At 36.5% G+C, this 24,871-nt stretch overlaps 1 protein-coding gene across 4 annotated transcripts in view; it reads left to right on the top strand.

Moving 5' to 3' along the window:
- Nucleotides 1–24,871, top strand: part of LOC150109570 (solute carrier family 15 member 1) — a 440,305-nt gene that overhangs the window by 189,085 nt on the left and 226,349 nt on the right. For all 4 annotated transcript variants that reach the window (XM_090409050.1, XM_090409043.1, XM_090409063.1 and 1 more), the window contains one exon: nt 22,340–22,423. In XM_090409050.1, the coding sequence (XP_090265176.1) occupies nt 22,340–22,423 (84 nt within the window). The remainder of the gene's footprint in view (nt 1–22,339; nt 22,424–24,871) is intronic.

The raw sequence follows: 24,871 nt of genomic DNA, 5'->3' as shown, positions 1-24,871 counted from the left end.
TTCCAAATGACTTCGTTGTTTATTGATTTTAAATGTCAACTATTCTTAATGTTTATTATCTCAAGTTCTACTTCAGCTTGGTTTATATCAAACAGCCCACTAATTTTATTTGAAATTTCTGTGATGTTCAAGTTTTCTTGAAATGGATTATTGATAAACGATACAATCATTTCAGTTTTATTAAAATCTTTAAATCTTGAATTTATTTCTTCCTCAACTAATTCTATTTCACGAATAAATTCTTTTAAATCATAGTGAAGCCTTTCTTGATTTTGTTCAAAAAATTTTAATAAATATGGGAGATGTTTAAATTCGTGGTCATTTATATTTTTCTTTAATAAAAGTAAGTATTGTTGGAAAGTTTTTATTGAACTTAACATGTCAATTAAATTTTTATCTCTGTTTTAACTCTAAATTTAAATTGCTTAAAATCGTACAGAAATCGACTAAAAATGATAAGTGTAACAACCATCTTTTATTACTCAATTGTGAATAAATATCTCCTTTTTCATCAAGAAAAATTTTTATATCGTTAATTAATACAAGAAATCTTTCTAAAAATTGACTTCTGCTGAGCCAGCGAACATTATTGTACAACAGAACTTCCCTATCATCATCTGCTTGTAATTTAAATAACCGCCGTTGCAGGGCTTTTCCTCAAACAGAATTTACAATTTTAATTGTAATATCCAAAACATCTTTTGTGTTTAATCTTTTACTACACAGTGCTTGTTGGTGAATAATACAATGGTACGTTAAAAAATCTGGATATTTGTCATCGTTTTACATAATGAAATGAAGCCTGATTTATTACCTATCATTGCAGGAGCACAATTAGTAGTAATAAACACAAGTTTAAAAAGCGGAAGTTTGTGTTGTTTCACAAATTCATCAAATGGCGAAAAAATGTCTTCTTCCCTAGTCCTTCCCAATAATGGTATAATTTTCAAAAGTTCTTCTTTACTTGAATAATCTTGAAATACCATGTGAATAAATGCCATTAACTGAGCAATATTAGTGAAGTCGTTTGATTCATCAAATTGTAATGAAAACGCAACACACTGGTGAATGTCTGACATTGACCTGGCCTGGAAACTTTTCTCCGGCAATTGGAACTCTTCCTTTGGACAATTTGAAACCTTGTCTGCGGCCTAGAAGTAGTCTCTTTCTAGTGACGTCTCGAACCGAGAAGCTCCTTTCTGGAAGCGGGAAACTCCTCTCTTAAGCAACGTGAATCCGGGCAGTCTCTCTCTGACGGTGACTCTGGACCGGGCGGCCTCCTGTCCGACAGCAATTCTGGTACCGGGACCCGTTCTGCTTGCTTCAGTCCCTTTTTATTAGCCCTCCTCTGAGACCTCGCATGAAGTTTGGCAACCCCCCAAAGAATCGATATGAGTCTTTCATCTTAAGTTTCAAGTTCGGCATGCCTTTTGTTCTCCTCTGCTTTCTTTTGATTGTAAGTTGCCGACCATCGAAAAGTTGTTTGAACTCTTTCTGACTGACTTCGGAGATGTTTACACTTAGAGCCTGCAAGCCTTTCTCATACATACAAGTTTCAATAACAATCTTTCTAATGCTGTCACGTACAGCATTAGAAAGATTGTTAGGACACCTGGAACAACAAAAATATTGCCTTTGTTTTTAATACTAACATATTCTTATTAAAGCAGTATATACAGTTAGCTTCAAAAGAGTTATTTACAAAAACATCTAATACAAACTATACTGAGACAAACAAGCTTTATTTTTTTACAGTATTCACATGGGACTTAACCTAAGTAAAAAATCGATGTAATGTGCTTTGGAATATTTAATATTTAAGCTACAATCGCATTTTTTTACACTTTGCTTATAATCGTATTCACTCGGTTCGCTGTTTGACTTCCACTGATCAAAATTAATTAATTTAATTTGGATCAGTGGAAGAAAATTACTGATTTATAAGGTTTTTCTTATAAGGACTTATAAGAAAATTACTGATTTGACAATTTTAAATAAAAAATAAATGAACAATAGCAATACACTTAAAACGAATTAAAAATAATACAAAATAATGATAAATAAAATATTATGTTTTCAGTTTTAATTAAATTTGTAAATAAGGAGGAATACACATGAGATCGACCAAGAATCGCTCCGTGATCGACCAGTCAATCGTGATCGACGGGTTGAACACCCCTGGTGTATACTGTTTTTTAGTAAAAAAATGCTTCGATAGCTCATTTCATTCCAAGTGGAAGGGTATCCCATAAAATGATACCCATTTTTTTTTTATGTTAATCAGGGCAGATGAGGGTTGACATGGATAAGAATTTCCTTTGTAATAATAATAATAATAGTAATCAAGGGAAGGTTTTCATGTTGGTTACAAAGTAAATTATACTAATCAAGAAATTATATTTCTTTATGACTAGACTGCTTGTACACTGCTTGAAATCAACATACACTATAGTTGTGAGGAACAAACAGCCATGGGTGCCTACCTTAATAAGACATAAGACCTCCATTCACTGAGATGACTGCAGCAGTCCTTTGGGAGATACTTTCCACATATAAATGAATGGAAATTTTGGACCATTCTTCCTGTAGGCATGTAGTCAGGTCCTGGACTATTGTGGTAGCGGACATCCCTTGACCTTACCTGATGCTCCAATTCATCCCACAAATGCTCATTAGGATAGAGATTTAGGGCTCTATGGAGGGCCAGTCAAGTGTGGTGATGTTCATGTCCACAAACCACACAGTTATGGCAGCTGCCTTATGACATGGTGCATTGTCTTGCTGAAAGAGACAGTGGTCAGTTTCGTAGAAATGCCATAAAGTAGGATGCATTGCATTGTTTAGAGGTCTGAAGCCAAACTAGAAAAAACAGGAAAATACCATCTCACCATCACCTTTGAATTTCATAGATGAGGTTGCATGCTCTGGCAAGAGACATTCACTGATCATTCGCCACACCTATCCATCTGCTCAGTAGAGGGTGTAGCATGATTCGTTGCTCCATGATGCTGCTTTCCAAGCTTCCATCCACTGAAGATGACACTGCATGTCGAGTCACTTGCATATTGTATTCTTACCATGGAAACCCACGTTGTGAGCCTCAGTTTTGAATGTTTCTGTTCAAGTCGATGCCTGGAACTCTGCATTCAATGTGTGAGCCAAATGAATGGCTTTTTTTTACATGTTATTCTTTATAGTAATCTACAGTCACATTTGGCGAGTGTGGTGGGTCATCCACTGCAGGTAGCACTTGCACTTGACTCCTTGTGCTTCCATCTCAGTATGGTATCAATGATTGTGTGACCTGGGATGGTCCAGTGTGTCAACAATTTGCTGAACAGATAGGCCTGCAACATGGCATACTATCACAATGTCTCTTTCAAACTCCATCAGTTCCTTTCTCTTGGCTGTTTAATCCAGACACAGTTGCACTAACTTGAGAGCATCTTATTCCTCCAATTACTATAAACACGTGACTTGTTACATGGCACAATTCCCCTTGCCCATGGGGGGTGTCCATTGGCTTCTTTTCAAGAAGTATATATAGTAACAGATGACTTTACATTAGATTGTCCTAGTATCCCATAATGCACAGCGTACTATCTTTTGGATGTATATATTTCTGTGCATTATGGGAGGGATCAGTTGGTCCTTTAAAGTCCATGATTCTTTGTTTACTATAAATGGGTACTTCTTCTTAAGCTTCACGAACCCTTAAGGTTCTTAGCTGCAAGCACAGTTCTCTATTTTTTTCTATCCTTGGCCAACTCCTTCCAGTTTCGCAGGTTCAGCTCTTTCATGTCCACTTCGATATTATCCATCCATCTTCTGCAGGGATCGTCCTCTAGGACATCTTCCATTTGGGTGATGCAAAAAGGTTCTCTTCATTAGGCTGTTATCCTTCATTCTTTTTCCAGGTGTCCTAACCATCTGATGCGATTAGCTCTGATTTCATTTGCTATTACTGACATTGCCACTAATTACAAATGAAATCAGAGCTAATTTGACCAGTCCGGGCCTCCCAGGCCGGACTGGTCAAAGATGAGGGTCCAGATGAGAGACACCCTGTTCCTCTAGGTTGGGGGGGGGGTTTGAGTATGATGCTGAGAACCTCATCTTGTAAAAACCTTACTTGTTATGAACCAAGTACCAAATACTCAATATCAGACTGTACAAGATAAATGGGTACATTTTTTTTAAAAATCAAATTCAATAATATTTTCCTAACAATGATTGACATTCTTATCCAGAATGATGGTCACGTCATCAGAAGATGACGTGACCATCCAGAGGTCTTGATCATTATCACTTCTACCACATGCTGCCATAATACAGATCACTACCATCAAGAATTCCAGATAATCAGTTCCATTAGTATGAGATGTTAATTCCTCTTTCCAGTTTATGTTTTCATAGTTGAAATCTCCCAATATAATTATCTGATTTGCACTATCTAATCTAATTTTCTTAGACATTATTATTATTCTAAGAACCCATGGAGTCAAAGATTCATCCAGGAGGTTTCTTTATCATATACAAACAGCTCATCATACCTTAAAAACATTCAAATTCTCTGCAGACACCACACTCTCAGGCAAGGCACTCCAATAATCACAACTCTTCATGCAAAAAACTTGTTTCTCACTCCCTTGTTCTCACCCTCCTTATATAACTTCCAGGGATGATCCTATAACAATCCCTTACTAACTTACAGGTCTCTATTATATCAACCCTTTTCCGCCTATCAACTAGACTGTATATTGCATCTTCTCAACCTTTTTTTTTTTTTTTTTCAATATCAACATTCCAGAGATCAGAAACTACCTTAGTAAGTCATCTCTGGACCCTTTCCAACATCTCTTCATCCTTTTGAAAACCAGGTGACTAAAACTCTGCACAGTATCCATATGTGATCTAATCAAGGCCTTATACAATGAAAAGAATCTCCTTACATCTATGAGTCAGTGTCTTCCACATCATTCCCGGATATGTTATGTTGTCTTCACAATTTTGGAAATGTGTTCCCTAAATTTTAAATCCTGATCCACCATCACTCCAAGATCTCCTCTTTCCTCCACCTCCAACGATATATTTCTATCAAGCATAAATTCTACATCCCATCTTTGTTTCCCAAATTTTAAAACGTTACATTTTGCAACATTGAACTGGCATCCCCACTCTCATGCCCATTCATTCAATCTATTCAAGTCTTCTTGTAAAACCGAATTTGCTCTACTCCTCATAATTCATCCCAACTTGGCATTATCTACAAACAACTGAATATTTCCATTCAAATCTTCTCCAATATCATTAACATCCAAGTTAAACAATAACCCTAAAACAGACCCCTTGAGGTCTGTGACTTATTGGTCTGGAATATTGCTCCCTTTCTCCTTACACAACTTGCTGACATCTATCAGATAGCCAATCTCCAATTCAGTGCACTAGTCTGATATCCAACCCCATCTGCTCTAGTTTGACTATCAACTTATCATGTGGTGATCTGTCATATCCTTTGCAAAATCTAAGTATATTACTGTGTATCACTCTCCTCTGTCCAAGGAAGCAGTCACCGTATTGCAGTGTTTCTCAAAGTGTGGTACGCGTACCCCCCAGGGGTACGCAAAAGGTCTTCAGGGGGTTCCTGACAATTTTTGGTTATGCGTAATTAAAGGAATCATTATATTTCTCAACAAACAGTGCAGTTAGAGACAACTGGGAGAAAAACTGCACTAACTAATGAATCACATCTCCCCTCCAACAGAAACTGCTGTATAGACTCAAGTAAAACCATATGAAACACTATATATTTCTTAGTTTTAAAAGAAATATATAGTGAATGTGTTTCAGATATTATGGAATTCGGTTGAAGGGAATTAGCATTTCAACTCAACTGTTGAAATGATAATTTGTCTTTGGTTCGCGTGATCTTTTGTTAATGTCGCACCAATCATATGCACTTCTTCATAACTGGTCTACGTATCTCAAGTCTTGTAAATTACTGGTAATTTTTGCTTGAAATAATGGGAAAGAAGACGAAGCCATTTGGGTAGATGACTTTCACAATGCACATAAGGAAACTGTTCTCGATGAATAGCGAGTAGGAGCAATAGTAGCAATAGCGAGTAGGAGCTTCTTGGTAAGTCGCACATTTGCAGTTTTTTTTCCTGAAAACTTTAGTTTCCAAAAATTCCTGCATATATCTCGCACCATAATTTTTAACTTTAATTTTGGGGGGAAAAAATGAGAGTTATATTCGAGTAAATAGGGTTATTATTTTAGCTTTCAAATTCTTAAGTATGGATCATTGGTTAAAGATTGGATTTATAAAACCACTAAAGAGAGCAATATAGCAAATACAAGTAGCTGTAAGCAGCAAGAAAACGTTGATATTGTATCTGGATCAAATGAATTGATAAGGGTGTGTCGTCTGACATCTCTAGAGAACCAACTATGAAGAAGATGAAAAATCTTTGTAAGTATGATATGAATTACTTGAAATGTGGATTTTCATGGATGGGAAATGAAGAGGAACCTATTCCAAATTTTGTTCTATTAAAAATAAATCATATTTTTTGTTTACATGAACATATAAATTCAAATAAAATAGACATTTACAAAATATACTTTATTCATTTATTTATTTATTATTATTTTGATAAGGGGGTACTTGGTAATAATGAAAATTTAAGAAGGGTATGCGGATATCTGAAGTTTGAGAAACACTGCCTTATTGTAATAAGTAGATTACTAAAACATAACCTCCCTTTAGCAAATCCGTGTTGTCCATCAAAGATAATACCTCTTTCCCATCATCAACTACTCTCAATCTCTCCATGAAGTCACATTCACAAGATTGAAAGACCTTTATGAACTGCTCATTAAGTATCTCCAATATATCCTCCGCAACAGCTCTCCTTATATCATTTTCCCCATTCAATGTCATCCTTCCATAATCATTCTTTTTTTTGCTGGCTACATATCGAAAGAACTCCTTAGGATTCTTTTTGGCTTCATTAGCTAACTGCTGCTCATACGTCACTTTTGCTACCCCTTACCAACCAAGTAACCTGCCTTTCCTGGTCTTTGTAATCCTCATGGAATTGGTTATTACCACTTCTCTTATGCTGCCTCCATAATGCCCTTTTTCTCTGTATTGCATGCTTAATCTCTTTATTCATCCATTTCACAACTACCCTATTTAACCTTCTGTCCCTTGGAATACATTTAGACATTGCTTCTATAAGATAGTTCTTCAAAATCCCCCAAGCTGCATTGATCTCTTTCCCAGCTAACTCCTCATTCCATGCTACAAGAATCACAAATGATGTTAATTATTAATCACTCATTTCCAGTAATTAAAGTAATTCTATTCACACTTGTTCTTTCTTTCTTTCTTTCCTTCCTTTATATTTACTATTCTCATATGGCTCATTAATGATGGTTTACATATTTACACCATTTAGTAATTCGAATATACCAACCAAATATAACATTCTCTGTAATTATTGTTTTTGAGTATATCCTAAAATAAACACATTGGAAGTAGATAGCTAATGCACGGTATTTTTTGAGTTTCGGAGGATGTGTAATTGGTCATCTTTCAGTTCGTTCATTTAACATTTATATGCATGTGGTGACTGCCTATGAAAAAATGAGTTATTATTGCTGCAATTGCATGATTCCTTCCTTATATTCTTCATATATCTATATCTTTAAAACATCAGTATGCCCTAAAAATTGAGTAAAAAGCCAATGACATCATAAAAGGGGTACTCTTAAACAAAAATGGGCATAAATAGCCATAAAAATTGATATTTATTTAGAGGAGTAACTTGGAAAATCTTCCAGAAATAATATCTTTTATTATTATTTTTTAAAACTTATGTATATTCCATCCATATTGCTGATCGCATTAAGAATAATGCCATCAGTATATGTTTTCATCGATTTCTTATCAAAACTAAATTTCTTTAATTTTGTCCATGGAAATTCCTTGTTCTTTATTTTTTGCTGCAAATAGTATGCGCGATTGTAGAGAATACCGAAGATAAATACCGTTTCATTATTATTGTTATTATTTTGTGGGAATAAAGGAGATCAATGTATCGCCTGAATGTATTTATGGTTAAACAAAATACGAGAGCTTTTTAGATCCATGAGCTAAACCATCGGAGTTAGGTTCTCTTTAGAAATTACAGGCAGTGCCCTTAACTTAAAAAGCTAGAATATGAGTCCATGAATAGTCAATAAACCATTCGACAATGAAGCAGTGAAATATTTGTAAAATTAGTATGATATTTTACTAATATTACTCTTCTCTTTGATCAATTAGAATCAAGCATTTCTGGTACTCTCCAAGCCATTTAAGGAGTTTGGACTTCCATGTGTTATTTTAAACCATTTCTGTTTCAAATAATTCTTAAATAATTATTTTATTTTAAACTTTGGTGACTAAGTTTAGAACATACCTGTGGAAAGTATGTTTGTTGCAGAAATTTTCCACAGTGGGAGTGATGTAGGATTTTTCATCCTGCATGCTGGCTAATTAATGGACATTGTTCTCATAGTGTTAGTTGTTTTGGTCATAATTCCAAATTCATCTTTCAGTATTATTTCTTGCAAAAATGACCAATTTCTTCTATTCTTACATTTCACAAGATGACAAGAGATCCCCAAAAAAGATGAGATTTCTCTTGTAGAAAAAACTTACAATCTCCATTCTTGGCTTATGCTACAAATGTCCTTAGTATCCATTTTTTTCCCCCTTTCCTTTCATCATTCTCTTTCACTTGAGGTGTTACTTCTTCTGAACAGTTATTAACACTGTACAAATTACAAATCGGATGTTGTTCTCATGTTTGGAGCTGTGTCTGAGAGCTTTCTAAAAATACTTGATTTATAAAAGAGAGAACCACTTAAGTTAGTTAATGACCCATCTCTCACCCATTCTCATCTTCCACCAGTGTATGTACCAGCCTCATTGTTCGAGTGGCTGGTGTACTACTTTGTAACCAACAGGCTGAAGGGTTCAAATCCTACCACCTAGGTGTGAGAGCATTGTCTTTCTTGTTGGAGGAATGAAATGGCTTGCCAAAGTTCCATGTTTGGGCTTTAGAGCAACTTTTCTGGAGCTGGTTAAAAATGGACAAAAAAAAAAGTATAAAAATGAATAAAAAAAATAGAAAAAAATTCATAGTGCTCTCATAGTACTAATGTACTATAGGTTTATGACCTTTCCTAGATGGGATTTGCACTTTTAAAAAAAAATTTACTACATTCACTTTCATAGAGTGTTCAGTTACTGCTTCTTGCACTTTATATAAATATTTACATAAATTGCTCATCCTCTAAATCGTTTAAAACTGTGTAGCAGCTATTCAGCACATAGTACTCCTTCACAGTTCAACTCAGATTCACAGAATAAACTTTTCAGCTTCTTTATTCATTCCTCATTCTGCTGTCTTTTGGAACTGGATTCCTTCTATGCATTTCCTCAAAGAGTATGATTTACAGATCTTCAAATCCAATGTTAACAAGTTTTTTCTTTATGCTCAACTTATTGCTCATCAAGAGTAATAATATTGTAGTTGGCTGAGCAGTTCCTGATTACCTTAAAAAATAATTAAAAACCAGGAAATTCGAACTAGGAGATTCACACCTTAATCTTTTCCTGATGAGCATTTATATATATATATATTTATACATTTATATATATTTATGCATTTTATACATTCAAAAGCATGAAAAGCTTAGTTCTATAGTTTAAAAATACAACAATTCTATATTATTATTATTATTATTGTATGAGGGGATGCTTAAGGGTCAAAGCTGAGAGGAGACCTCCATATAGCCTTTAAAGGAATGTGGAAAACCAACCAGGGCTTCTGACCTAATGTCCAATCCTCACCTTCTCGTGGTGCACCCTGTTGGATATCTACTTGGATACTGAACGAATGAGGATGGGCTGGCAATTTGGGATTTAGCCAACCAAATTGTATTCTTATTGGCTTTAACCAATATAGAAAATGATGGTATAACATGACAAAAAATTTCATGCCGACTGGGGCGTCGCTCGGTTAAAGTAGAAAATGAGAGAATGGGTGTGCAAGAGGAGCAGGGAAATGGGGAGGCTCAGGGTGGACAGGGATACACAGCGTGAGAAAGATGGATGCTCCAAGAGGAGGTGAGAGCATATGTAGGCAGGAAAGTAATGGGATGATCAGGGATCAAAAGGAAACAGATGGAATTGCAAAGGGTTCTAAAATGAAGAAGCAGAAAGGGAAATGGCCCCAGTCCAGCATGGAGAGATCACATCGAGTGAGTGGTATCAGTAGAACTAGCTGTAGATCCAGAAATGAGTTGTTGTGTTTATATACCAATGCTAGAAGTATAAGAAACAAGGCGGATGAAATGGTTGCACTAATTGTGTCTGTGCACCCAGAGATTGTCAGAATAAGTGAGACATGGTTAGATGAGGATGACATCCTGACAGGAATAGAGATGGAAAGGTATGATGTGTTTCGTGAGGATAGAAGGGGTAAAAAGGGAGGGGGAGTGCTATTGATGATAGAGAAAAAGTTATGTCCATACAAGGTAGTTATGTCCATACAAGAGATGCAAGAGGGAAATGCGGCCAGTGGTTTTGAGGCAGTATGGTGTGAGATAGAGGTGAATAGAATCAAATACTTGGTGGAATGTTGTTATGGACCTGGTAATGTGGATGGTGGTGATAGCGAAATGTATAGTCAAATAAGCCAAGCAAATAAGAAAAGGGTGATCATTATGGGTGATTTTAATTATGGCAATATAGACTGGAATGAAGAAATAGCAACTGGAAGGAAAGAAAATGAGTTTCTTGAGTTTTTGAGGGATAACTACCTCAGACAGTATGTAACAGAGGGCACACGAGGATTAAGGGTCTTGGATTTGGTCATCTCATCGGAGGATGTAATTATCAATTAGGTATCAAATCATCCACCAATTGGTGAAAGTGACCATGAGGTGATTACTTGGGTGGTTGCCAGCAGTGCAAGGACCCCCGTGAAAAAAGGGTATATGTGGAACTACAAGGGGGGTGATTATGAAGAGCTCAGGAGACAGCTTGCAGGTGTAGCATGGAATGAGGAGTTAGCTGGAAAAGAGATCAATGCAGCTTTGGGGATTTTCAAAAAATATTTAGTAGATGCAATGTCTAAATGTATACCATGGGTGAGAAGGTTAAACAAGGTAGGTGTGAGATGGATGAATAAAGAGATTAAGCATGCAATACAGAGAAAAAGGGCATTGTGGAGGCAGCATAAGAGAAGTGGAAGTAACCAATTTCATGAGGTCTGCAAAGACCAAGCAAGGAGGGTGACTTGGTTGGTGAGAATAACTAAAGAGAGGTATGAACAGCAGTTAGCTAATGAAGCCAAAAAGAATCCTAGGGAGTTCTTTCGATATGTAGCCAGCAAAAGAAAGAATGATTATGGAAGGATGACATTGATTGGAGGAAATGGTATAAAGACAGCTGTTGCAGAATGTGTGGTGGAGATACTTAATGAGCAGTTCATAAAGATCTTTCAATCTTGTGAATGTGAATTCATGGAGAGATTAAGAGCAGTTGATGATGGGGAGGAGAGACTGACTGTAAGTGAGCAAGAGGTGTTTGGGGAGTTGAGTAAACTAGATGTAAATAAGGCTGTGGGACTTGATAATATATCACCACGTATTCTGAAGGAATGTGCCAGAGAGTTGACACCTGCCTTGACATATTTTTTTTGCACTTGGTCAAGTCCCTAAAGAGTGGAAGGAGGGCAAGATTGTGCCACTTCATAAAGGAGGTGATTGAACTCAAGCATCAAACTATAGGCCTATCTGTGTGTTAGGTGTTGTGGTTAAGTTGTTGGAGAAGCTTGTGAGAGCTAGGATCCAGAGTTGGGTTGACAACAATGGTATAATCTTTGATGGACAGCATGGGTTTGGTAAAGGGAGGTCGTGTTTTAGTAATCTACTTACTTATTACAATAAAGTGACTGCTTCCTTGGACAGAGGAGAAGGATACACAGTAATATACTTGGATTTCGCAAAAGCTTTTGATAGAGTACCTCATGATAAGTTGACAGTCAAACTAGAGCAAATGGGGTTGGATATTAGATTAGTGCATTGGATCGGAGACTGGCTATCTGATAGGTATCAACAAGTTGTGTATGGGGGTGCAATATCCAGGAAAAGGAAAGTCACTAGTGGAGTGCCTCAGGGATCTGTTTTAGGGCCATTACTATTTAACTTGTATATTAATGATATTGGCGAAGATTTGGATGGAGATATTCAGTTGTTTGCAGATGATGCAAAGTTGGGACGAACCATAAAGAGTAGTGAAGATGTTGTGGCCTTGCAAGAAGACTTGAATAAATTGAGTGATTGGGCAAGCAAATGAGGATGTGAGTTCAATGTTGCAAAATGTAGGTTTTAAAATTTGGAAAACAAAGATGGGATGCAGAATTTATGCTTGGTGAAAATATATTGTTGGAAGTAGAGGAAATAAGAGATCTGGGGGTGATAGTGGATAAGGAACTAAAATTTAGGGGACACATCGCCAAAATTGTGAAGACAACACAAAGACTTCTGGGAATGATGCGGAGGACACTGACATGTAGAAGTAGGGAGATTCTTGTTCCATTGTATAAGGCTTTGATTAGGCCACACATGGACTATTGTGCCCAGATTTGGTCGCCTGGTTTTCAGAAGGATGAAGAGATGTTGGAAAGGGTCCAAAGGCGACTGACTAAGGTAGTTTCTGACCTCTGGAATGTCGAGTATGAGGAAAGATTGAAAAGATGTAATTTGCAGAGTCTAGTGGAGAGAAGGAAGAGGGGAGATATGATAGAGACCTACAAGTTGGTAAGGGGTTGTTATAGGATCAATGGTGGAGAAGTTTTACAGAGAATAGTGGGAGATAAGGGGAGAACCAGAGGTCATCCCTGGAAACTGTATAAAGAGGGTGTGAGTAGGGGAGTGAGAGGCAGGTTTTTTTCGTGCAGAGTTTTGAGTGATTGGAATGCCTTGCCTGAGAGTGTGGTGTCTGCAAGGAGTGTGAATGTGTTTAAGACGCGGTATGATGAGATGTGTGTGAGATAAAAGGACTTCCTAGATGAGTCGTTGACTTCATGAGGTCTTGGTTAATAATAATAATAATAAACAAGGCCCCCGTTATTTTCTCCAGGGAACCAGGGCGAAAAGTCAGCTACTGGAACAAATCTGAAAACACACCCCAACTCAACATCACCAGAGTTAAAGATCGGTACTATCAAAATAAGACGCCTGAATGGTAAAGAAATGGAGCTAGCTGAGGAATTAGATAAGTACCAGATCGACATAATAGGGGTGACTGAAACAAAAAAGCCAAAAACTGGTGAGGTCTTTCTGAGCAATAAATACAAATTGTTATATTCAGGAAATGATAATCAAGGAAAAGAAGGGGTAGCCATAGTATTCATCACAAAATACGAGGCTAATCTTCTTGAATGGCAGGCAGTCTCAAGTAGAGTGATGTTGGCAAATATTAGAATGGGGAACTGTACAATGAGACTTATTTGCGCCTATGATCCCGCAGAAGGTTCTACTAAGGTAGAAGAGGAGGAATTTTTTGATGCTTTAGAAAAAGCAACTGACACAATGAAAAAGGAAAAGTTGGTCCTTCTTGGGGAGCTGAATAGCAGAGTAGGAAATCATTGTCAGACATACAAAAATATTTTGGGAAAATTTGGAAAAAAGAGCAAAGCTAATAATAATGGCAAATACCTGTTGGATTTCTGCTCAGGACATGGACTGGTTATTACTAACACCATGTTCCAACATAAAAATGTGCACGAATTCACATGGAGAGAAAAGGCAAGGAAAAAGAAAAGTCTCATTGACTATGTTATTGTTCATAGTGATGTTTTCTCCCTGGTACCGGCCACTTAGAGTGTAGAGAGGATTTGAAATTGGAAGTGATCACCATTTACTCTTGAGCAGGATAAAATTAAATTTCATATTGAAAAGAAGAACGTAAGGAAGTTTTTAAAGCAAATAAAAGTTGAGTAGTTCTCAGGTGTCAACTGCAGAATAAAATGCATGAGCATTATTGAAGAAAAAATGAAAGAGTTTGAGAACAGGAACCAAACCTTGGAGATTCAGTGGCAAGCCCTGAAGAAAATATTGATTGATTCAACCAGAGAGGCATGTGGTGAGGTTGTCTGCAAGGATAGAAAAATTAGAACTCCGTGTTGGACACAGGAAGTTAAAGAGACAGTGAAGGAAAAGAAGAAAGCATATCAAAAGTTCCTGGCAAATAAGTCCACTTTTGCTCTTAGAGAATACAGAGACAAATGTAAGAAAGCGAAACACTTTGTAAAACAAGCTAAACAAAAGTCATGGGAGGACTTTGGCAAGAACATAGAAAATAAATATCAAGAAGGTGGTAAGATATTCTGGAGGTTGTTGAAGAAGCTTAGAAATGGAGGAAAGAGTGTTGTAAAAGGAGTTAGAGATGATAAAGGTGACATGAAAACGAGAAAAAAGATATCCTTGAAGTATGGAGTAATTACTTTGAAAAATTGCTAAATGAAACAAGCAGTGATAGCACAGTGGTAAAAAACACTCAACAGGTACAGTCAGGAATACATATCCATACTTGAAGTAGAAAAAGCCATTAAAGGCTTGAAATGTGGAAAGGCAGCAAGAGTAGATGATATTCGACCAGAAATGGTGAAATATGGTGGTATAAAAGTCTTACAGTGGCTGTACTGCATAGTTCAGAAAGCCTGGACAGAGGGGCGAATTCCTGATGATTGGTGTAGAGCTCTAATAGTACCCATATATAAAATGGGAAATAAAACTGAATGTGAGAATTACAGAGGTATTTCCTTACTGAATGTTCCTGGCAAGATCTATCAAGCATACTTGAGAAACGGTTGAGAAGAATTGTGGAAGAAAAGCTTGGTGAAGAACAAGCTGGATTCAGGCCAAATAGAGGCTGTCAGGATCAGATCTTCACTTTACGACAAATTGTTGAGAAAGCATGGGAATATGACAAAGTCTGTATTTAAGTTTTGTTGATCTGGAAAAGGCATATGACAAGGTGCTAAGAGAGAAGCTATTCAATACGCTACAGTTATATGGTGTCAATGTGGCATTATATCAAGCAATACTTAGCCTGTATTTGAGTTTTAAGTTGCAGTTAAAATTGAAGGAAGTACGGGAAGATGGTTTATTCTTAAATCTGGTGTGAGACAAGGATGTACATTATCCCCTCTGTTATTCATTATCTATATGGATCACATTATGAAGGAAAGTGATATTAAACATGATATCAAAATTGGAGATGTTAATGTCAGCTCTTTGCTTTATGCAGATGATGCTATACTTCTAAATAAATCCGCTACAAGTCTTCAAGAATCTCTGACTAAATTGAATAGCTGTTGTAATAGATGTGGTATGAAGGTCAGCAATAAAAAGACAAAGACAATGAAAATAGGTAGAATTGTTGAAAATGTCAATTGTGTTGTGAATGGGGAACCTATGGAACAAGTGAAACATTTCAGCTACTTAGGCACGATTTTTACTGAAGATGGTAAATTAAATATGGAAATAGACAGCAGAATCAACAAAGCTGATATGGTAGGAAGTCAATTGAATAAATTCATATGGAATAAGAGAGAAATTAGTCGGAACACTAAATTAGATGTATACAAGACAGTGTTCAAACCAGTTTTAACTTATGGATCTGAGAGCTGGGTCAGAAGTAAAACACTTGACCAAAGACTAGATGTCGCAGATATGAGAGTCCTGAGAAAGATTAGAGGCGTGAAAAGATGGCATCAATGACAATATTATATTAAAAATGAGGATATTAGGAAAGAACTTGATATTTTCGGCATCCAGGAATGCTTTAGCAGAGCTAATCTCAGGTGGTATGGTCACTTAAACAGAATGGGCGAGGAAAGATTTGCAAAACAAGTGTTCTCTGCCAGGTTGGCAGGAAAAACGATCCAGGGGAAGACCAAGATATAGGTGGATTGATACAGTACAATGTGCCCTTAGACGATAGTAAAATAAAATCTGATAATGATAATATTGGAGTCTTTACAAGTAACAGACTGATTTGGAGGAAAATTGTAGATAGGAAGTTAGTAATGATGGAAATTTTTCATGTTGCACCATCATATCCTGTACACTCTTTGAGGGTACATGTCAGGAATTTGATGATGATGATGGTTACCCCCCCCAATGCATCTTTGGTTATGTTTGAAGAACCGTCATCATGTGTGGCACATCTGCTGATATGCTAGGATGAAATTGCCATGGTGCACAGTGTTTTCATTCACCTTGCCAGATTGTTAGGGTGGCAGCGGGAGAGTTCCAATCACCTTGACATAAACGTGTTAACTATACACAAATCCCAAATCAACCCATGCTTATAATACTATCGCATGTTTGGGGTTTGCACCTAAAACTGCTCTTAAAATCCTTGACACTGCCATAGGCAAACAATTAGACTCACAGATAATCCCTCTCTTATAGATTCACTTCAGCCTTTGTCTCACAAATTCAGTGTTGCTGCACTGTGTACACTCTACAAGTACTTCATTGTCATTGCTCCACTAAGCTGGCAACCATCATTCCTCTGTTTTCTTTTGCACCTGTTAATGCAAGAGCAGTTGCTGCCCAGCTTCCCTTTATTGTGCAACTGCATACACGCTGAACCTGCTTCTCCATTTCTGTTTGCCTCTGTCCTCTGGAACAACCTTCCTCATGAAGTATCCCAAACATCTACAATCTGAAACTCTTCAAAAAATAAAACTCAATAAACACTTGACACTGATGTGCATATACAACCTCTGTTCAAAAAGAAACCGAACTTTTGATAGGAAATAAAGCATAGGCCAATTATAATTATTCAGATCATTTATTTCAATCAATATACTCTCCCTCAGCTTAGATACAGCATTTGGCACAGTCAATTAATTTGTTAAATGAGTTTTTTATATCGGTTTTTGGGATAATGTTGAGAGTCGTGGTTACTGCCGCTTGAACGTTTTCAGTGGGGTCGTATCTCTTTCCTTTCATCGGCAAATGAAGTTGGAGGAAGAGAAAGAAGTCAAAGGGTGCTAAATCAGGTGAATATGGCGAGTGATCCAATACACAAACTTGGTCTTTGCTCAAAAACTGTCTCACAATGTTTGAATGATGAGATGGTGCATTATCGTGCAAAAGTGATCTGCTGCCTGCATCATGATATTCATTCCATATGCGATGAATTCTCACTATCAATCTCTTCAAAACTTCGAGATAAAACTCACCATTGACCGTTTGGCTAGGTGGAACGAATTCTTTGTGGATAATGCTCTTGGAATTATAGAAACAAATCAGCATTGTCTTTACTTTTGACTTCTCCAAGCGACTTTTTTTTGGGTGCCCGTCTTCTGGTGATCTCCAATCAGCACTCTGGCGCTTTGTTTCAGGCTCATACTCAAAACATCACAAATAATGATCGTTTCAAGGACGTTTGAGACCTTACAAGCAGTTTTAATGAGGTCTTTGCAGTGTTCAATTTGATAAATTTTTCGGTTGTTGGTCAACTGGTGGGGAACAAATCGCGAATTCAGTTTATGAAGGCCCAAACTCTCGGTCAAAATGTTGTGCACAGTTGATTTTGGAATCTCCAATTCATCTTCAATAATCTCATGGACGATTTCAAGTTTTCTTTGATGAAATCACTCACTTTTTGGATGTTAACTTCGCTCAGTCCAGTTTTTGGACGGCCCAGCTTTTCGTCATCCTCAAGTGTCTCACTGCCACTTTGAAATCGCTTAATCCACTCGTAAACTTGAGTATGGGATAAGCATTCATCACCGTATGCTTTTTGAAGCATTTGATGCATTTCAGTAAAATTTTTACCAACTTTAACACAAAAGTCAATCGCAGCTCTCTGTTTGAAAATCATTTTCAGACTGTTCGTCAAAATACACCATCACTCTTGGCTATAACTCGGCTTCTAATGAAACAAATGTCATAAACATTTGTCACAACACTAATGAAGGTTGCCTCTTTCGACAACAAAAAGATACAACAGGTGGTGGCAGCAGTTTCTTCTATTTTCGAAACGTTTGGTTTCTTTTTGGACAGAGGGTGCAGGTCCCTCGACACCTTGTGTATAATTATTATCATCATCATCATCAAATTCCTGGTGTGTGTGTGTGAGTACGTGCACGTGTAAGATATTATAATAGTACTACATGAAAAAGTCACATCATTACTTACTTCCGATTTGCAGTTTTCATCCAAATTAACCTGTTATCTGTCAAAACTCGAACATTACCAGATCTTATAGTTCTGTCTTTTAAGGCGTTTCACTGTATCAATACACTTCCATCTTACTCTGGGTATTTTTTTTTCTGCAAACCAGGCAAAGAACACTTGTTTTGCTAATCTTTCCTCTCCACTCTATTTAAGTGAGGATACTACCTGAGATTAGCTGTACTAACACATTGCTGAATGCTAACAATGACAAGTTCTTTCTTGATGTCTTCATTTTTAATGTGATACTGCCATTGATGCTATCTGATCATTCTAACCTTTAACGTGTGGACAGACTTATGTGTTCGTCGAACATGTTGTTTATTATTTTAACGGTATAATAGAACACAGAAACTAAGTAAATAATTAATTTATTGACTTGATGCTGATATTTCGCTGGTATTATAACCAGCATCTTCAGAGCACAAAAACACTGTTTGTCACAATACGCGAGACTAAAACAACATGGTGTACTTAACCAAAATTGTAGCAGCAACACAAAGACTAGAGTCCTGATTTTGGCGCCCTCTATCTGAAAAAAAAAAAAAAAAAAAAAAAAACGCTATCATATATTACTAGAGTCCTAGAAAAGTGCTAGTTTTTTCTTAATATGACTGTCTCCCAGATCTTCGGCAAGTTAATACAGCCATATTTGTTGAGATTTGGAGTGTGTTTTAGGGCTTCTGTCGCCTCTAAGAACAATCTCTCTGATTTATATGGGTTTCTGTGTAGTACTTTTGTGTTTTTCCAGTTGATCCTGTGTGCAGGGGTATCCAGAGCATGGTCTGCTAGGCCCGACTTCCCATAATGATATTTCCGGATGTATCGTTTATGTTCGCTGATGCGGATATTCATAGTTCTTCCTGTTTGACCGTAGTAGGCTTGATTGCATGAGCAGGGTACTTGGTAGACTCCTGGATGTGATAAAGGAGGAATGCTGTCCTTGGGTGAGCGGATGAGGGTGGCTAATTTGCTACATGGTCTGAATGTGGTGCGTAATTTATGTTTATTGAGGATTCATAGTAGCTTCGCTAAATGTCTAGCCAGTTTGTATGTGGGACTATTTATCACTGAATATGAAAACAAAATGCACACACTATTACAAGATCAGTCAACATACAAAATTATAGATCGCAATCCTACCAACACACAAAAGAATAAGGCACGAAAATTATTAAAAAAAGTCACTTCCTGGCCCAAAGACACAGTTAACAAACTCAAACCTTTCCATGTTAAAACACCGAGGATCTATGGATCACCAAAAATTCACAAACCAGGCACACCCCTACGCCCAATTGTGGACAGTATAAATAGTCCCACATACAAACTGGCTAGACATTTAGCGAAGCTACTAGCCACTCTCACTAACAATTCTCCCTCCTTTATCAAAAATTCAGCACACCTAAAAAGCATCTTACAACACCTCACCCTAAAAAGCTCAGACTTAATAGTAAGCTTTGACATCACTTCACTATTCACAAATGTACCACTAATAGAAACCCTCAATCTACTGAAGTCACACTTCCCCCCTGATATATTTGAACTATTCAAATTCACAATACATGCAGGATATTTCACATGGAAAGGGAAAATATACAAACAAATTGATGGGACAGCCATGGACTCCCCCCTTTCTCCCCCCCTAGCCAACTTTTACATAGAACACCTGGAAAAACAAGCAATCAATACAGCCACTCTCAAACCAACACTTTGGCTACGCTATGTTGATGATGTGCTTGCTATTTGGCCACATGGCCCTGAGACATTGAAAACATTCTTAGCACATTTAAATAGCCAACATCCAAAAATCCACTTTACTATGGAACTGGAAGCCAACAACTGTCTGCCCTTCCTGGATACACTCATCACACGTCTCCCAGATGGTTCCTTATCATTTTCAGTTTTCAGAAAACCCACACATACAGGCAGATACTTACACAAACAATCACACCATCATCCTTCTCAACAATATGGCATATTAAAAACGCTAACCCATAGAGCGAGAGCAATCTGTTCAAATGACAAGGCTCTGACTGCTGAACTGACTCACTTACGCCACACCTTCTTGGCCAACGGCTACAATCCACAAAAAATAAACAAAATACTAAACACTCCTAAGAAACCCCTCCCACCATCTACCACAGAGAACTACAACAAAACAGTCACCATCCCCTACATTAAAGGCACATCCGAAAAGATCTGAAGAATCCTCAATAAACATAAATTACGCACCACATTCAGACCATGTAGCAAATTAGCCACCCTCATCCGCTCACCCAAGGACAGCATTCCTCCTTTATCACATCCAGGAGTCTACCAAGTACCCTGCTCATGCAATCAAGCCTACTACGGTCAAACAGGAAGAACTATGAATATCCGCATCAGCGAACATAAACGATACATCCGGAAATATCATTATGGGAAGTCGGGCCTAGCAGACCATGCTCTGGATACCCCTGCACACAGGATCAACTGGAAAAACACAAAAGTACTACACAGAAACCCATATAAATCAGAGAGATTGTTCTTAGAGGCGACAGAAGCCCTAAAACACACTCCAAATCTCAACAAATATGGCTGTATTAACTTGCCGAAGATCTGGGAGACAGTCATATTAAGAAAAAACTAGCACTTTTCTAGGACTCTAGTAATATATGATAGCGTTTTTTTTTTTTTTTTTTTTTTTTCAGATAGAGGGCGCCAAAATCAGGACTCTAGTCTTTGTGTTGCTGCTACAATTTTGGTTAAGTACACCATGTTGTTTTAGTCTCGCGTATTGTGACAAACAGTGTTTTTGTGCTCTGAAGATGCTGGTTATAATACCAGCGAAATATCAGCATCAAGTCAATAAATTAATTATTTACTTAGTTTCTGTGTTCTATTATACCGTTAAAATAATAAACAACATTCTAACCTTTCTCAAAACTCTTATATATGCAATCTCCAATCTTTAATCAAGTGTTTTATTTCTAACCCAACTTTTATTACATTCATAAGTTAAAATGGTTTGAACACTATCTTTTATACATCCAGTTTAGTGTTTGACTAATTTCTTTTTCCATAAATTTATTCAGCCGACTTCCTTCCATATTTAATTTGCCATCTTCAATAAAAACTGTACCAAAAAAATAATTGAAATGTTTTACTTGTTCTGTTGGTTCACCATTTAGGATACAGTTAACGTTTTCATCGTCTCTGCCAATTTTCATTGTCTTTGTATTTTTATTGCTGATTTTCATACCAAATTTATTACAATGATTATTGAATTTAGTCAAGGAATCTTGCAAACTTGTATTGGATTTATTTAGAAGTATAACATCATGTAAATAAAGTAGAGAGTTGACATTAACATAATCAATTTTGATATTAGGTTTAGTACCACTTTCTGTTATAATGTGATCCATATAGATAATGAATAGCAGTTGAGATAATGTACACTCGTGACACATACCTGATTTAACATCACACAACCTTAGTGTACCTCCTTCAATACTGCTGATTTTTAGCTCAGATAGAGACTATGTATTGCTCAATTCACTTCATTACTATAGCTCAGATGGAAACTGTGTTGCTCATTATAATGTCCCATTTACACCATATAACTTTAGTGTTTTGAAGGGCTTTCCTCTTGGCACCTTGTCATATACCTTTTCCAAATCTTGTGGTGTGGAATTAATATTCAGATATAGGTTAGTATGTGTATGGGTTTTTTGTAAATAGTATAAGAGAGATAGACCATCTAGAAGTCTGGTAACTCAAGTGTCTAAAAATAGCAAACAATAGTTGTTTTCAATTTCTAATGTCAATATCTATGTTGTGAATAAGCATTAAATTTCTTATCATGTCTAACCAACACTTAAGTTTAAATATACTCAAACTCAAAGGACAGCTAGATTGATCTAACTTGATAAGTATTCTTGCCACTTTAGGTCTAGTTAGTTGATAATAGTTTTATTTTTTATATATTTCATTCCTGAATTATTAATATTTTTCATGAGAGATTTTTTTTTTCCAGGACGATATTTTACATTTCAATTATATATGCAATAGGAAATATTGTATTATCTGTTGGGTCTGTTCCAAACCTTTTGCCTGGAAGGTATGATTTTCAGATGTGTTTATATTATTAATAATATGATTATCAATTATGTATGTTACAGGGAATTTGATATAAACAGGAGACTATGCATAATCGCTGAGAATTATGAATAATTGCTAAACATATTGGAGATTATGGTTAATATTTGTGAATTTATCAAAATCACCAGTCATTATGTATATTCTCTAATCTGATACAGTTACTTTGATGTGTTTTAGTATTATATTAAGGATTATAATTTTTAGTATTCCTTTCAAAATGGATGTAATTAAAGTCGAACAAATGAAACAGCAATTTAATGCAAAGCTAGCCACACTAATGTCAGCAGGAAAAGGCCTATTGGTTATCAAATATCAAAACTGTTTGATGTAATCAAAGTAGGAGATAATAAAAAAAATCATTTTCCAGTTTTGGTTAATTCAATATAAATTACTATGTCTATTGACTATTAAATTATTTAAGGAATTTGCACATATACTGGAATATTAATTAAAAGAAACTTTAATAGATACTTCCCATCGCCATCTTCACGAAACATACACTGCCCCCTAGCAGGCTATATTGGGTTGTCTTGGCTGTTGGGCTGAAGTTCTCAAGATGCAAACTTCCCAAATTTGGAACAGTCTCAGGCACCAAAATTTGTTGAGGTTTGGAAAGTTTTTTAGAGCTGAAGCTGATTCCCTGAACAATCTTTTGTATTTAAATTTGCTGCGGTGTAATAACGTGGCTTTCTTCCAACGTATTCTGTGGTGGGTATCCAGAGCATGGTCTGCAAGCCCAGAGTGGCTGTATTGGTGAAACCGGATGTAGTGTTCCTATATCCTGGCATTTGCTGTCCTGCCTGTATGGCCAAAGTAGTACAGTTTACAGCTGCAAGGGACATATTATACTCCAGGTGACTGATCTTTGGTGGAGCAGATAAGGGATGCCAATTTCTTATATGGTTTGTAACAAGAAGTCATGTCATATTTTTTTAAGATTTTGGTTAACGTTTCAGAGGTGCCCAGACATAGGGAATGGTGATGGATTTAGTGTAATCTTTGTTATGATGTGGGGGTTGTGGTTAACTGGTTTTAATATTTTTGGGGGTTGTAGTCATTGGCTAAGAAAGCATTAAATATGTGGTTTAGTTCAGTGGTTAGGACATTGTCATTTAAACAGATTAATTTTGCCCTGTTATATAGTTTTATAACCCCATATTGTTGTATGTGGGGAGGGGGGGTTGCTAGTGAATGTATCTGCCTGTATGGGTAGGTTTTCTGTAAACAGAGAAAGCCAAGGATCCATCAGACTGGCGAGTGATTAGGGTGTCTAGGAAAGGGAGACTGTTGTTTTCTTCTTTTTCCAAGGTGGACTGGATTGGGTGTTGGTTGTTTAAGTGTGTTAAGAAGAAGTGGAGTGTATCTGAGCCATGTGGCCAAATAGCAAACACATTATCAACGTAGTGAAGCCAAACAGTGGATTTTTGTGGGGCTCAGTTTAAGACTTTATTTTCAAAAGTCTCCATAAAGAAGTTGGCCAGGGTTGGGGAGAGTGGTGAACCAATGGCTGTCCCCTCTATCTGTTTGTAAAATTTTCCATGCCAAACGAAATAGCCTGAGTTCATTGTGAACTGAAATAGGACTGAGATATCAGAAAGAAATTTGGCTTGGATGAGCTCTAAGGTTTCCTTGAGTGGGACATTTGTGAATAGGGAGGAGACATCAAAACTGACCATTACGTCAGTATGTTGGGGTGAGAGGAGCATAATCAAAAGAAATATAAAAACGGAGGCAAACTCACATAAAAAAAATGGTATTAATGTAAATTTTTGCCTAAGTGTCATAAGCATCTTTAGTACATAATCAATGATTGTCAATTAAACAATAACAGTTATTAAATTCATTATTACATTAAAGAAGTTTTTTACATGAGTTTTCCTCCATTTTTATATTTCTTTTGATGTCACCATGGATGAACTTTTTTGATATAACACATGAAACATATCTCTCAGTTGGACATGGAAGAAGAAATAGAATGACAGAAAAAATTAATAAATATTCCTGAAAGAGGATTGGTAGTTAAACCAGTCATTTTTAATAAAATCAATAGTTGATACCAAGTTGACTTAATTGGCATGCAGTCTCAAGAAGACTGAGATTTCAAATTTGTTCTTGTTTAGCAAGATCATTTGACAGAATTTATACAATTGCAGTCATTAAAAATGAAAACAACTGAAAGCGTTGCCTATGAACTTTTAGATATATTTACTATATTTGGGATCCCAAGTGTTATTCAAAGTGACAATGGGCATGAGTTTTAAAATAGAATTATTGAAGAAATTTCACCATGTGGGTGGAACTAAAGAATGTCCATGGAAAACCATATCACAGTGCAAATCAAGATGTAGAAAATATAGAAATACTGAGTTCTTGGCTTGAAACCAATCAAATGACAAAATAGAGCTAG

The sequence above is a fragment of the Typopeltis vanoorti genome, chromosome 2 (genome assembly GCF_054136105.1).
Source record: "Typopeltis vanoorti isolate ZY-2024b chromosome 2, IOZ_Tvanoo_1.0, whole genome shotgun sequence".
Lineage (NCBI taxonomy): Eukaryota > Metazoa > Arthropoda > Arachnida > Uropygi > Thelyphonidae > Typopeltis > Typopeltis vanoorti.
Note: the sequence above shows the minus strand (reverse complement) of the source record. Positions and strands in the feature narration are given on the sequence as shown.